The sequence below is a fragment of the Poecilia latipinna genome, unplaced genomic scaffold (genome assembly GCF_001443285.1).
Source record: "Poecilia latipinna isolate Pla-1442-1.1 unplaced genomic scaffold, P_latipinna-1.0 Scaffold1624, whole genome shotgun sequence".
Classification (NCBI taxonomy): domain Eukaryota; kingdom Metazoa; phylum Chordata; class Actinopteri; order Cyprinodontiformes; family Poeciliidae; genus Poecilia; species Poecilia latipinna.
Window position 1 is genome coordinate 42616 of NW_015114240.1, and position 16537 is coordinate 59152.

Below are 16537 nucleotides of genomic sequence, written 5' to 3' on the forward strand. Positions count from 1 at the left end.
CACGCATACACACACACACACACACACACACACACACTCTTGCAGTCTACAGACAGGAGTCACTGCTCACACACACACACGCATACACACACACACACACACACACACACACACTCTTGCAGTCTACAGACAGGAGTCACTGCTCACACACAGCAGAGAGGAGAGAAACTGCAACTTTTATTAAGAAGTTTAAATAAAAGATAAATGCATGAGCATGATACGTCGAGTAAAAACATTGATTTAGACATTTTGCATATAACAGTCGTCATCGGTTACGTTGACTATGTGAGTGCTACAGATTAAGTTTATACTTTAGTGAGCCACCCTTCATGCTGCTGTTTGAGTGGATGTAAAAGAAGTCTAAGTGAAGTTTCCATCTTCTAACCATATGTGATCAATAAAATGCCCCCGCTGGATTTGCTTGATAGACTTTTACGTGGGAATTCACAGTAAACGGAAAGCAGATGATAAAAGCAGCCAGTCAAAGTCTGCTAAGAAAACAGCAAATTTCCAAAGCCTCCTGCAGTGCGTCATGGATGTGAAGCGGAGCTGAGCCTCCTCTTTGGGTCCAGTTGGGTGATGGTCTGATTTCCTGGAGCTTTGCCATCCGCCTTGGCAGTTGGGGATTCTTGAGTTTCAAAACCAGAACTGGAAATGGGCCAGCTTTGACTACTGTTTCAGATCATTATGGAGTCTCACTAATGGGAACTGATTTATGTGTACTTTCTGTGTGTGGGTATACTTTCTATACATGTGCATGTATTTACACACATGTGTGTGTATATATGGCTTTATGTTTGGTTTGAGTCTGTGTAATGCCACTGAGGTATGCAATGGAACAAAAGTGATAAATTGTAAAGGCAAATGTTTTTATATAATCTTTTTTTTCTTGTTTGCTGCAACATACTAATACCATCTTTTTTTTTATCCCTCTGCCTATTTCTTTCTGTTTGTCTTCGTCTCCTCTTCGCTCCATCCCTCCTCCCTCTCGCTGCCTTTGTGTTCCAGTGGGTACCCCTTACTACATGTCACCAGAGAGGATACATGAAAACGGCTACAACTTCAAATCTGACATCTGGTCGCTAGGATGCCTCCTCTACGAGGTAAGCTGTTGGAATATGTGCACACTCTGTCACCTTACAGTCGGAGGAGGGAGTGACAGAGGAACACACACATTCAAACATGCACATCAACAGACAGGCCATTTTAAACTCTGAATACTTGGGACATACACTATAATAAGAAAATCAGAACTTTCTCACATTATTATGACCAACTTCAATTAATTTTATTGGGATTTTATTTGTATAAACCAATATAAAGGAGGGCATGAATATTTTTTTGTTGTATGTTTTAAAAACAAACGCCTCCTCAATTTTGCAGATGACACTGTTGTAGTCAGTCTGCTGCAGGATGGAGAGATCCAGTATGGAACTGTTCTTTACTACTTTATGAAGTAGTGTGATGAGCGTTGCCTCAAGTTGAATATCAGTAAATCAAACGAGATGAGGAAAAAAAAACATCCGACTGTACCAATAATATTCATGGAATCTCCTGTGGAAATTTTGGACAGTTTTAGGTACCTGGGAACAATTTTTAACATTTTTCTAAAGTTTGGACAACACTCTGCAGAGATTTGCAAGAAAAGTCTGCACAGACAGTGTTTTCTAAGATGGCAACATCTTTTTGGCTGATTAGTGATTAGTTATTTTGTCTATTACTTATTTTAGCAACGTATTCTTAAAAGATAAGAACAAAATAATTGGCAGTGCTCTCTAGTCTGACAGACAAATTATGAAAAAATCTGCAAGCATCCCAGCCAGTAGAGACCATCCTCTTTTAGAGAAATGTGTTCTCTTCCCTTCAAGTCAAAGGTGCAGGTTGCCATCTATAGGATGCACTTGGCTGAAATATTCTTTTGTCCCAAGAGCTTTTAAAGCTCCTAATTAATTTTGACTAAGCTTGGCAGATTTTAGAACATTTTGGAACATTTCAGTTTTATTCCTTGTTATTTAGTGTGGTATTTGTGTTGACGTGTGTGGTTTATGCCTCGACTGTCTTTGACTGCTGCTGTGAACCAAATTTCCCCATGTGGGACAATAAAGAGCCAAGCTGCAGTGAAGCGCTAGTTTACCACCACATGTAGTGCTTTGCTCGTAGGCCAAAAACAATGTAATTTCAATCTCATCTGGCCAGAGCAACTTCCACCTGTTGGCTGTTCCCTATATGGCTTGTGGTAAACTGCAAACAGAGCTGCTGATGGATTTCTTCCAACAATGACTTTCTTCATGCCTCTCCTCCATAAATGCCAGATTTGCTGAGTGCATGAATAACAGTTGTCCTGCAGCTCCCCCAGAGTTACCATAATCTACTTGGCTGCTTCTCTGGTTATTGTCTCCTTACCTTTTCTGTCATTTTGTTGGACGGTGGATTGATGGTTTTCTGACAGATATTCAAAGCTTGGGATATTGTTTTATAGCCCAAACGTCTCATTTTAAAAAAAAAATATCTCCTCTACTACTTTCCTGATCTGTTTGCTGTTTTCTTTGGTCTTCATGATGCTGTTTGTTCACTTTGCAGCCTTCACAGAACAGCTGGATTTATACTGAGATTAAATTACACAAGTCAGAGGAAAGCGGGTATATGCTTGTTTTTGTTTGTTCTATAACCAGAAATCCCAATAAAACAATAATTGTAGATTTTGAGGGGTATGCATACCTTCGTGTGACGCTGTACTTAACAGTCATGTATGTTCCTACACCATAGTATTCTTATTTACATTTGTTATCAACAGTAACGTTACAGATTTCTTCACTTGTGAGTGTATAAAATATTAGTTTTGTATTTTTTTTCTGTGCCGTCTCGGAGGCCCTGAAGCTGTGTTTACGTTTGTTTAAATCGTAGAACCTGCTGAACATTGAAAAGCTTTCAAATGAAGGGAACTGACATGGCCATGTGTTTTAGATAAGGCTGCACGGTGACACTGACTAGTTTGATTAGTCAGGAGCAAAACGCTGCGGGGCTTTTTTTCTGAACCACACGGAGTCGAGACAAGCAGAGCTGAAGACCACACAGCAGAGCGAACAAAGGGGGGAAGAGAAAGAGGCAGAATAATGTTGGATGTGGACGACAACAGTCAGTCCGACCTTGCTGTTTAACAACGTCTCTGTGCCCTCACTACTCACAGATGAGCCCAAATTCAGAGACAGATTGTTGACTTAGGACCTGCCCACATTTTCCTCTCCTCGTCTCCCAACTCCCATGAGTTTGTGATGGTTTGAGCTGCATCTCAACGCATCGCTCACTGCACCTTCTCCACAGTGCCTCAGGCATAGAGGTGGAGAACGAGCGAGGAAGAAGTTTGAGCTCAGCTTGCAGGGCATAAGTTCACAGGTGCTTCATGGTGAAAATTGTGGTGTTGAAACATCAGCAGCCGAACAAAGCAGGAAGTCCAACAACTGCTCTCCTGGTTAAAAAATACAGGCAGAAACAAGTGTTTTGGCTAGCCCATGTTTTAACTCAGAAAAATCAGATTGCATTGAAATCAAACTTAAGTTTTATTTTACTCACAAACTAAAAATGTAATACTGGAAATTAGGAGTCTGCGCTATTATTTTGAGTCTTTGATATGAAGGTGAGAGCTTTTAACTTGACACTTAGAATAAGAAAGGAAGTGGTGCTTGACTATTAAAAACTGGTCACTGACTGCTTTTTATTATCTGTAGCTCAAGATCTAAAATACTGGATTGGTCAGACTTGAACTGGAGAAATCTACACTGAACAGAGATTATCTTTTAGATTTGTGAAAACTGACCAAAATTTAAAAAAAAAAAGAAAAAAAAATAGTTTTTTTTTTTTTTTTTTGAATCACAAAAAACAAGAATTTTAAGTGCTATTTTTGGGCATTAGAACCACCTTACAACTAGACTTCCAACAAAATGTCAACATGTGGGCTGGTCAAACCTGGATTTAAATATTTTACATTGGTTACAGACCATTTAAAGCAAATTGTGTGAGTTGATAAATCCTTTTTTTAACAGGAACAAAAAATGGGAATTCTTAGTTATCTCACAAATGCATATTTAGTAATCAGGATGTTTCCCCATGCCCTTCCTTCTTGCATCAAGTTCCACCTTCCTGTTCCTCTGTGTTGGTTCATTCTGTCTCCTCCTCTATTCCATACTGTGCTTTTACTATTGAATAGAATATAAATATTGTTTATTGTCCCACAGTGGAGAAGTTCTGGTGCAATAACAGCGAGTTAAATGCAACATGCACATTTAACTAGGATAAAAATATAAAGAATAAGAAACTGTACAGCAAGTACTCTCTTTTTCTTTATAGGAATAGGGTCTTGATGGGGAAATATAAAGAAATGTACTAGATCTGAATATTTGTGCTGAAAAAAAGCCTCATCAGACATTTTACAAGAAATTGAAAATACTTTAATATGGAATAATAGCAGGGATGTTATTTGAAATTAGGAAAAACTTCAAATAACAGCAAAGTTGTAAATGCTATTGATTTTTTTTTTTTGTCTGATTGTTATAGAGTCTTAACAGTTTGCTAGGAGGAAGGATCTGCGATCTTACGGTGCTTTGTGCACCAAGGATGCAGCAGTCTGCCACTGAAGGAGCTTTCCATTTCACCAACATCTCTACTGGATAAATTGTCCAATTATTTTAGCCAGATCTCTTCTGTCTCCCACCATCTGCGCTTGGTTGAGGGGGCATCCAAGGACCCAGCTGGCCTTTATCACTACCTTGTCTAACAGCTTCCTCTCAGCTGCGGAGAAGCTGCTGCTCCAACATAATACGCCGTACAAGGTGGCTGATGTCACCACAGGGTAGAAAAAAGCCTTCAGGGGCGCCTCTACACTCCAAAAGACCCCTGTCTCCTCAGCAGATAGTTTGCTCTGACCCTTCCTGTAATTAGCATCAGGGTTGTGATGAGCATCTTCATTTTAACGTACGCTCAGTGGTCCAACATTATAATGTAGCAAAACCGAAACCCAGTCAATCGATTTCAGGGTTATATCAGTGCTGCATCTCTCTACAGCCGGGTTGAGATTATCGGTCATCTTTGCAAAATCTTTTCCATGTAAAGGAGTCGTGAGAACGCGTTGGGCCTTTGAACTTTAAAGCCTTCCTGTAACTTTCAGTCGGGTTTAGTTTTTAGGCTGACATTGGTAAAAGAAAAAAAAACAAGTTTAAAAAGTTGCAGGTTTCAAACAACAACTTCTTATGTAATGTTTTGAGATGGGATTTTTGTCCTGAAACAATATTTAGCCACTCTGAGATCATAGTGCTGCAATGAATAAAGGAAAAGCTTGGTTTCCCTTTACTGTATATTTTTGAAGTCTCACAATGTATATCTTAAGCGTAATTTCATAGCAAAATCAAATTATATTTAATTTTTTCTTTGATTATGCAATTGTAAACATGATATAAGTAGTTTATTTTCAGTTTGGAGGTTTTCCTTTCAGAATCTGGAGTAAACCACGAGAAATGAGACCAAGAGATGAGAGGAAAAAAGAAAGAAGTGATCTGGAGAGCAGAATTGAAAAACTACTCGAGACTTGTTGCTCCCAGAGGGGGTTCAGAGACAAAAATGGAGATGTAGGGTGAAAAAGTATGGGAATCTCTAAAGAAAAGTAGAAAAGGTTAAGGGCATTAAGGTAGAAAAAGTCATGAGAGTGAAATGAAACGAGACAGAAGAGTAGAAAAGTAGAAAGAGAGAATAACAAATGGCGAGAGTTGAGTTATGGATTGCTGTAGCAAAGAGAATGATGGGGCGGTTTCATTCAGAGAGAAATTGTTACAGGTACAAGAGCAGACACAGAACTCCCCCCATCAGGTCAAGGTGAGTCATGCACGAAGCCTGTGGAGATAAAGATTTTACAATCGTATTGTTACCAGAGCAGTACTCACCACACCATGCATATTCTCTTTGAAGAACAGGCTCGTGCTCCGCTCTTTTCTTAGGAAGACGGCTCCACAGTACGTAGTATCTCTTTCTCAGAACTTGAGCCTTCATTCCTCTCTAACTTCTGCAAAGTTCCCTTCCACATGCCTTCTTTTCCTCACTTAACCTCCAGGCAATTCACATAGAAATCCACTTCTGATTCCTTTGTTCCTCATTGATTTCACTACGAAAGCACAGTTGGGAATGAAGATTGTGCTGTTTTTTTTTTTTCTTTTTCGGTGCGTTTTCTCATCTATGAATGAGTGCAGGGATTTTCGTTCCTTGTGTGTGAAGCGGCTCCGTTTGAGGGAGCCTGCATTTTTCATTCCTGCGCCCGGGGGTTGAGTTGAGGTCCGAAGGGTCTGCCCGTCAATACCTCACCATTGTATCTGCGTCCATCTTCATCTTCCATTCTGTTTGATCCCTTTCTCTTCATGTCCAACGTTATTACATCCCCTGACCATGCACTCTGCCCTTCACCCAAACCTACTATGGCGTGCTAAACAGGGGTGCTTGTTGGGATGTCTCCCATGGAGCGCCAGGAAGTAAATCACAAGGTTGGTCACATGGCACCGAGCAAAGCTGGAGACACCTGGTCCTGGTCAATACCTCCATGCAATTCGATCAGTAAGTCTTGAACGCTGAATGTGTTTTCTGTAAAGGCAGATGCATTTTACGCTCCTGTTCGTAGAGATGGATTACGGTTTATAGCTGAATAATATCTTCAATAGATTTACGGGAATGTGTCTCCTTCCTGTATGAAACCAAAGCATCCATACCTCTGACTGTGCCCATGTCTCATACTTCCTGCACACCGCCTTTCCCTCCCGCCTTGTTTTTGGTGTTGGTTTTACGAGACCCCAAAATACTGGGTTCTCAGCATCTGGCGTTCGCATGTGATGAGCTGCCTCTGCGGTTTCCCTTTGTTTAGCTCTTATAACGTTTTTTTCTGTTCTCTAAAACATGGCAGTAGTCTGCTACATACAAGGTTGGAGGCCCTGTTTTGTTCACAGTCTTAGCATGTTTTTCCTCCAGTCTGGATATTCTAATGTAATCTAATGTATGGTTACACTTATAATTATCCAAATCCCTGCTAGGTTCAGATTTAAAATGATCAACTAAGAAGTTTAATTTTTATAGGATATGACACGTGGGGTGGCTCTTTATCATTTTGTTAATCACTTTTTGTGATAAATGTCTTATACCAATTTTTATTTATTGCTGTCACAATAAATCCTAATTAATGATGTTTAATAAACTACCCTTATTGTCATAAACACCAATAAACTTGAAAATAAAGTTACCGCGTTCAGACTTCTAAATCTCCTAAAGAAGCAAATTACAAATGGGAATGTTTGTGTTAGTGGGACTATAATAGTTGCGACACACAGAATCGTATAATTACCTAAAGCAGATGTTATAAATAGTTCCCATCATTACGTTTATCTTTATTACTACAATACCGCAAAATATTGTAATAAATCTTTAGGTCCATATAGCTCACCCCTATCTGAGACGGGCATCTCTCAAGAAAGTGGAAAATTATTTTTGCTGTTTCTTTTTGGGTTTTTTACATTAGAAATTGGCTTGTCGAAAATTATCCCCTTCACGTTGGAAAAAATAATCTTTAGCTTTTTGCACATCTTCACTTATGTCTTAAAGGTGGAAAGTCCTCCTTTCCATCACCCTAATCTTTAGGTCCACCACATATTCTACAAAGTCCACTTCACATCCAACAGCGGTTCTTTTGCCTTAAAGAAAAAGAGTCGTCACGTGACCCTGATCGGCCAATCAGAAGAGGACTTCTGGGAAATGAGTTGCTACATCATGTTAATCAGCAAATAAGAAAATATGTCTTACTTTTTTTTTTTCTACCAAGTTAAACTAGAGAGACAAAAAAATAAAAATAAAAAATTGCCCTTGACGATAAAACTATCCCCAAGCTAAAATGTTTCATATTCAGGGTTACAATAAGTATTAGTTTGATTGAATAAAAGAGAGTTCCCTTTCAGACTTTAATCACTACTAAAGTTAACCCAAACTTGATTGTTTTAAAATGGTTTCAGGATTTTCAAATTTCCCTTCAGGGTCTAAAAAGCATTCATATGTTGAAGATTCAGAATGCCATCAGTGTGAGATAAAGTCATAGTTTTATGTTATCTAAGACGTCCATCAATTATATTTTCAAAGTGCTTGAAGAACGCAAGTCTTAGGGGTGAAAGGTTAGAGCTGGCGTTTTCCTAAAGGAACTGTAGTTTTGCTTTTAACATTTGCTACTTTCGTCTTAACAGAAGTTTTTTTTTTCTTCCTTTTCTCAAAAGATGTTAAACTATGTTTAATTTTCAGAATTAAAATATTTCCACTCAATATGGCTGCAGTGAGTTTGGCTCTGGTGAACATATTCTTAAAAAGATTTTCTTCAAAGATTCAGTCCACTTTAACATTTCTATGCTTTCAACTCACTCATCCCTTTCTTCCTCCCTTTCTTCCCCTTTTTAGTGTGTTAAAGTAGGGCACTGATGGCTCCGCTGGGTGTAGGTATATGCCTAATGACTGTCCCAACATTGTAACTTGTTACTTTGATTAATATGTCATCATAAAGACTCATGAAGGACCAGCACCATCTAAGAAGTCATGGGTTTCACTTGTATAGTAGTATTTCACTTTTTAAGTGTCTAAAAAACATTCTGTATGCTGATATATGTTTGTCATGAAAGCATGTTAACATTTAGGTGTTTATTTTGCCATTACGGTAATGTGAGTGTTCATAAATGAGTGAAAAGTTGTGAGAAGCCCTTTAGTCCCAGGATGTGAAGACTCCGGGGATGATGGGGGCTGGGGAAGAGGAGGAAGATGGCTGCCTCTCGTAGCTCTCCCTAATTGGTGTACAGGGAGAGAAGCTGGAGTCTGAAACTCGGATCAATGTAATTAAAATGGAAAGCCCCCATCCAGACATTTAAAACGCAGCCATGCCAGTTTTACATGCATGAGCTGCAGAGAGCACAACATGGCCAGTTAGCAGAAAAAGACAGATAGTCTTCTTGGTTCCCTCTTTGATTGTGTTTTTATGATGAGCTTTATTAGAGTATTTTTAAGAGATAAATCAAATGTTCAAGCCTCAGTTTAGAGATGTACTGTTTAAGGTATTAATAATAAAAGGTTAAACACTCTGTTCTGAAACTTGTCTGAAATCCTGTTGGTAATTGTTAATCTTAGGAAAAAAAAAGTATTTTGCATAAATAGGTTAGCTGTCAAAGAAAACTGGAAGTTGGCATCAGTCAGTAAAAGCCTCATTGTTGCAAATCTAGTTTTTGTTGTGCTCTTTGAAAATAGTGATAGAAAATGTTGTATACATTGTTTTTTTTGTTGTTGTTTGTTTTTCCGTCAGACGCCTTCCAACTGAGTAGATATTGTTTAATAGAAAATAACTTTTTGTCATTATCTTTTTTACAATCCATTGAAGACAACACCATGTCAGTGGGGTCTAAACTCCAGCCTACACATTTGAAATTCTGCTCTTTATGAGCTTTGGACTTATGCTATCCTGAGTTGTATGGACAGATTTAGCATTTTATGTTTCCAGAAATAAAGGAGCGATTGTTCTTTCTTTTTATTGGCAATAATTGGCACACATTTAGGTGCATAATGAAATCATCTGGGTGCAATAATTTATTCTTTCTTTTGCTACCTGACCAACTTAGTAGTTTCTTTTGTTAAATTGGATACAAATGATTGCCTTAGTAACATTAGGTAGAACGAGCCCATAATAATAACTTATTATATTAATTCAAGGGGATCTTTGAGGATTAAGATTATTGTTCATTGGTTTTGTCTTGAGTAATGGTTATAGATTATTGTGACAGCTGAGGGAAACTAGTAATGCGCTGTGTCAGGGGGAGTTCTCTGAAATACAGCTGTGTGTGTGTGTGTGTGTGGTTTTTAAGATGCGTGTCTGTGTGTGTGTTCTGCCACCAGCAGCTCACTCCCCTTAGACAGACAGCAGGCATGCGTGTGCAGTGTGTCTTTCCCGAATATCAATGAACCGTGTACACACACATGCACAGAGGTGCGCACACGCAGGCTCACACTCACACACCAGGGCCTCAGAGGTCAGAGAGAGTCAATCATCTAAACCGTTGCGACGACACAGTCTGAAAAAGAAGCAAGTGTGTATTTTCCTGTTTTTGTGTGGGTATGTATCTTTATGCTCGTGTGTGTGTGTGTGTGTGTGTACTCACTCCGAGAGCAGGGGGCCGGCAGCTGTCAGGGGCTAGGAGCAGCAGGCACTAATGAAGCAGATGAATAGTGCAAAAACTCGCAAATACAAACAGGACAGTTGACATTTTTCATCTGTCAAAAGCAGAAGATGCATGAAAATACGAGGGGGTCTTGTTTAACCCTTTGCCTCCTGGTGTCTGCAGTTGCCTGCTTTCCCCCCCTTCCTCCATGTTTCTGTCTCAGCCTTTTTTTTTCTCCATGCTTTCCGAGAAATTTGGGCATAAAGGCTCTTGGTTAATTTAAAAAATACACACAGGGTGTATTTTTTTTTTTTTGCAAAGCAATTAGGAGTGCTTTCCACATGGACCGCTCTGAAACAACTGAAATTGACTTTTATAACAAAATGTCTTTTGTTGAAGGATGCCAACTCGGTGAGGGATCATTTAGATCTCTTCTTTGATCTTAGACATTTTAAAGCTTCAACGTTAGTTGTTGGAAAGAGATCCAGTAGTAAACTGGTCATGAAAAATACCTTAGCTTTCTAGTCCTGCATCACATGTGACATATTTATATCCTGCTGCAGCTGGAAGTTCTTATTAATGAGATAATATGTTCATTTAAATATGACATAACCACAACACTCAGGATGTAACCTTTCACCCACATTTCATTCTTTGACTAGACTGACGTAAATTTAACTTTCATCCTACAAACAATGTTGGTCTCCAACAGTATGACTAGAGAACAGGGCCATATGGTATATCGTGAAAGTATCGTCATCGCATCATCAGTGAGTGCAACATTCATATCGCAAAGGACTGTTTGCAGCCCAATAGTTGTTTACTAATATATTTCAGCCATTATAAACTTGCATTTTTCATGTTAATTTAACATTTAGACAGTTGGACAAAATGTCATGGCAGAAGATGCTCACACTAGACACCAATGACGACATTGTCCAAAACACCAAAGATCACAGAATGTAGGAAGTACAGATGAAAGGGCTTAGAGGCCACAACTGCCCACAAATACTTGAGAATATCCTGTATGTGTTTATAGATAAAATGATTATTACTTTCTAAAAAAGTTACCTACTCTGCAGAGAATAAATCTGGTGTAGATTTTGAAGGGTTGCCTCACTGCAATTGACCATTATCAAACAGTACATTGTGCTCAGTTAATTAGTCAGAGTAGATTAAAAAGTTTCTGTCTAAGGAAACCCAGCAGATTGACTTGCAGATATCGTAAACTGAAACCATAGAATCAGTTTGGAAACTTTAAGACATCGACTTTAGTGGAGTTTTTAAATCCTCACCTAACTTTCTGCTTCCTGCTGTGCCAGCCTCAGTAGGCTTTTCCTCATCCTGCTGCATATCTTTCTAAGGTTGTAGTTCAGATATGCGTGTTTGAGTAATTGTGTCCAGACGAGAGAAGGCCCACTGAGACTCTGTGGCTGTCCTCTTCACTTCCTGCTGGAAGCTTCAAGTCAAAAATCTGTCAATCTGCTCAGTAGAACCCAAGTTGTTTTTGGTTTCTGTGGCATCAATGTTGACATGTCAGCCACTGAAAACTGAAGTATCAAAGCTCCATTCAAGTTGGAGACAGAGGACTGTTTGAGCAGTGGCAGTACATTACTTTAATACAATAAAAAAGGGTTTTTATTTGAGTATTTCTTTTCTCTCCAAACTACAACCTTTACTATTGAAGGAGTGCTAATGCAGATCGGTGCACCAGGTCTTTAGTGTAATGACAAAAACTGTTGTTCCCATAGAAAGTACTCCTTGTACAGTACAGTTTTTTACACATCTGTCGATAAATAAAACCTGCATTTAAGTTGGAGATATGTGTTCGTTGTGCTCTTTCTTTTCTTTTTATATATAAACTACACCGTCCCAATGTCTTTGTTTAGCTATGTTTTTCTTTTGACACACAAAATAGTCATATACTTTTTACATGATATTTTTTTTGAAATAGCAATCTAAAATATTACAGATACTTTAATCCATATATTATTTTATTAATGCACCATTTAAGTTTTCTTCTGTTTTCTCATAAAAAGTACTCCTGACTCAGTTCTTCTGGGGTTTAGTTATGAGTTTGTCATGGATACATCCATCAACGAATCCACCACAACCAAGTACATTTTAGTTCTCCGTTTTTCTTTTATACGAAAGTACTCCTGTGGTTAGTTGTTGGTTTTCTTGACCAAGCTCTTTGGCAGAGACACTGCCAACATTAGCTGTGTCACTAGTTTTATTTTTTATGGAAAGTTGACCTGGACAAGTCCTTCTGTGGTTGTTCTTGGACTCTTCCTGTCCTTTTAGCTCTCTGGTCTCATCAAATGTCCAGTCATCCCGAGGTTGGTTATGCTGGAGGTTTCTTCCTGTTAAAAATGGAAAGTATATATCGCATCAGATTGAAAGAAAATTTCATCTGATTATAGAAATGTATTATTTTGAATAAATGTAATTGATTTTAGACTTTGGACTGAATGCTATTTAATTTTTTTATTATGTATACTTGTGTTTAAAGTACATTTTTTGTGGTCTTGGGCTACAAAAGTAAACTAAATTGAAAAGTTACAGATCTGTGTTGTGATTGTGGTTGGAAATCTTTACATTTATTACCCAGAATCTTTTTTTTTTTATTTTGTCATCTATCCTGCAGCCACTTTTCTTCACTGGTCCAACTCACACAAATATTTTCTCTCCGTGGTGCCAAGCATTTTATAATATGGCACCTTCACAGCGAGCTGATGTATTCTGTATGGAAGTACTCCTTTTTGATTCACATGTGAAAATTTCCTCTTTGTCAGCTTTCACACTCCAAATTAGCAGCCTGTCAAACACATACTTTTGTCTCCAAAACAATACACGGACAGCTGAAAAATAGTTGAGAAAATATTGTGTTAAAACTCCCTCTGCCCGCTGATGAACCTGTGAAGTTTATTCTGAAAATCTTTTCCTTTTTATAGCTCCTCTTTGCAGGTTTGGCTCTTCACAATGAGCTCATCCAAAGGTCAGAAGCAACCATCAAGATTGCTTTCAGAGGGAAATTTTATACTCAATTTGGATCTTGAGAATTGGGCGAAGCAGTAAGGCTTTAGATAGAAGCAGAAACATAAGACAAGCAGACAACTAGATAGAATAATGCTGGCCAAAAAGGAAGGCAGCATAATACACAATATTAATATGAAGCTGGGCGGTATGACGAAAATTTTATGTTGCTGTATTTTCAAAAATGATCATGCATACCTGTTTGTATCAGCCATATTATCTACTGACTGAGAAGAGAATTACTCCAGTAAAGCAGGTCACATCCACACAAAATTTATATCACTATTTCCCAATACTGTCGCAGCATGCTCACCTCAGCATGCTGGATGCTTAAAACTGAAAGTGAAACTGACAGCCATCCTCTTTGAAATCCTCACTTTTGGAAATCTATAGATTTAAACCAGTAAACATGAATTTCACAGTAATGCTGTACATACATCATTAGAATATATCAGATTACCTGATGAGATAAATTTAAGCAATCCCGGTTGGAAAAGCTTCTAAGAATCTACTTTAAACATAAGAATTTAATTTGAGTGCCTTTAAATGGTGAGTAAGAGAAAATGTCATTTTGGGAGTACATGGAGGCAGAAAGGATTTTTGACCTGTTCCCATTTATTTCTGTTTTCCAACCCATCCTAGTTTTATCTGCTCTGAATATTGACATTCATTTGTCCAGAAGTTGCACATTTCGTGCTGCTCCTAAAAAGTGAAATATTCTTTGGTCTTGTGTCCATCCACCTCTACATTTAAAGCTACATCTCACATGTTCATCCACAGCCTTGTGATGTAGCGCCAAGGAAAAAGACCAGCAGGCGGGATGAAAAAATGCATCTGCTGGGAACAATTTTTAAGAGATTCTTCCTTTTTGATTCACATAAACATTGATGGTTCGCTCATCTGCCATGCACAAAAAAAACTTTAGACTGATGAACTTGTTGTCTTTCACACTCCCACGGTCCTTTAAACCTCTCGCCCTGAGAGCAGTTAACTGTACAGAGACTGATTCCAACACCCGGTGCAGCCTGTGCCACCTGTTGAGAGTTTGAGTGTTTTACTTCCTTTTTGTCTTTGTAGTCTCACCAGCTCTCCTCTTGTCTCTGTCCCCTTTCTCTCTATACGTCTCCTCTCTATTTCTTTACATCTCTGTGCTTCAGATGGCAGCCTTACAGAGTCCTTTCTATGGGGATAAGATGAACCTCTACTCACTTTGCAAGAAGATAGAACAGTGTGACTACCCCCCTCTTCCTGCAGATCACTACTCAGAAGAGGTAAGTACTTCTACTGTTATCTGTTGCCTTTTTCTGCTTTGTCATGAAATGTATGTGGACTTGTTCTGTGTTTTTACAAGAGGACTCAACAATATTGGTTTCTTAGTGCTTGAAACAAGCACAACAAACACTTTACTGCCCTGTTTTTCATTTCTTTTTGCAGCTTTTCTCTTCTGAAAATCCACCCGTCTGTCTGACCCAGTGAACAGTGTATAATTGATCAAAAGGCTGGCAGTGATTTTATCCATTTGGGAATTAAATTCACATATAAAAAACATATGGACATGCTTTAGAGGAGAGTCAGACTAAGTGGGCTAGAGTTTCCCAAAAATCATCGTTTAATCATGTGCTTTACTTCTGTGAAGACTTCCTCGTGCATAAAAATGTAACATAGTCAGACTTCTGGTTGCATTTTGCCCTTTTGCTGATTACCAATGACAAGCATGAGAATCTGCGTGGCTTTTTGTTTGCATGTCGTCTTCATGTGGGTGGAAGTTCCTTTTCTTCTAAATGTATTCAGACAAATGCTTCAGAACACTGATGAGACATATCCACAGATGTATGGTAGGTGTTTACCATACATCCATTACAGATTTTTGTTATCAAATTTGCTTGATTGCTGAAATTTTAGTACAAAAGACTTCTTTGTTCCCAATTATAATCCATGTTTCTGCAGTACTATGCTAAGGATGGTGTTTTATGTCCAGTTTTTGATGTCAGAAGGAATTATTTTTCTTCAAATTACATGGGTGAAAACAGTGCGTTCACATTTTGAAGTGTTAAAGAGTAAAAACACTTCAAGTGAACATTTGGTGAACTATTAATAGTTCACCAAAAAGTTAAAAAGGTTTGTGCACATTGTTCAAAAATAAAATAAAAAAACAACAAAGTGTTTTTTTTACAGTAAAAGTTTTGTTGATAATCCATCCTTAAAGAAAAAATATTTACTATTACTTGTTACTTTAAAAATGTATGTGCTAGAGGTCGGTCTGCTAATAAATTTAAAAAATGTCACTAGTTCATTAGTAAAATATTATTTTTTTTTTGATAATTAGGTTCCAGAAATACTCTTTTGGATTGTTAGTCTGTCAATAAAAGCAAAAAACTGAACATGTCTTTGTGTTAAAAATTCACAATTAAATTATTTGTTATAAAACATGAAGAAAACAAATAACTGTTTTTGGTTAATTCAATGCAATTCATGACATGCTAAATACACCAAAAAACATGTTTGTGTTCATAGTGAATCAGCAAATGGAAATCTGGTATTCTTTTCAATCATTCGCTGAGACTCTTTCTGAGCTTCTCCAAAACATTCACCCCACGTCAGTCAGAAGAATTTAAAGATCGCTTTAAACTTGAATCTGCCAGCAGTATGAATTATTTTGGACTGAAGCTGATGGAGGTAAAGAGAAGGATGTGTGGGGCTGTGTTAGCCTCTGACTGTTAATGTCCTGCAGGTTGGGCAAAGCAGTTCTTTCTGTCCCTTTTGAGGACCAGTAGCTCCTGCCTGGTGCAGTTTCCCATTTAGATGTTGATGCCCCCAAACAAGATGCTCTAATGACGTTTTTCTATTATTTGAACCTCGTGGATTCACTAAAGTTTACTGTCAGACTTTAAGTATTTAATGTTCTTAGTCACGTTTCTGTAGTCTAATAATAAATCCTGAAGAGAATAAACTTCTATTATGCCTCAGTAATTACTTCATTAGGGGAATAAGAGCTGTTACTGAGGTATTTTGAGCCTTTGTGGCATCTCCGTGTGTGTTTTTGTTCTTTCCAAAAAAAAAAAAAAAATGTGCAAGTGTATATTTGTAACAGCTACTCTCTCTGCACACACACACTCACACACACCACGCTGAGCTTAAGCGTTACCCCACATGTCACCCCCATCCTGGAGAAAGGAAGACAAAGTGAAAGAGAGCGGGAATGATAGAGCGGGAGACAGGGCGATGGAGAGATGGAGATGAGGGGGGTGCCTGCAGCGCCTGTCTGGATGTAAACAATGCTCCTGAAGGATCGGCAGCAA

The 16537-nt window shown here is 38.3% G+C and overlaps 1 protein-coding gene across 1 annotated transcript in view; it reads left to right on the forward strand.

Annotated features, from left to right (window-relative positions):
• Nucleotides 1–16537, forward strand: part of nek7 (NIMA-related kinase 7) — a 55914-nt gene that overhangs the window by 36569 nt on the left and 2808 nt on the right. Inside the window, exons 7-8 of the mRNA XM_015059386.1 lie at nt 1009–1103; nt 14396–14509. Of these exons, the coding sequence (XP_014914872.1) occupies nt 1009–1103; nt 14396–14509 (209 nt within the window). The remainder of the gene's footprint in view (nt 1–1008; nt 1104–14395; nt 14510–16537) is intronic.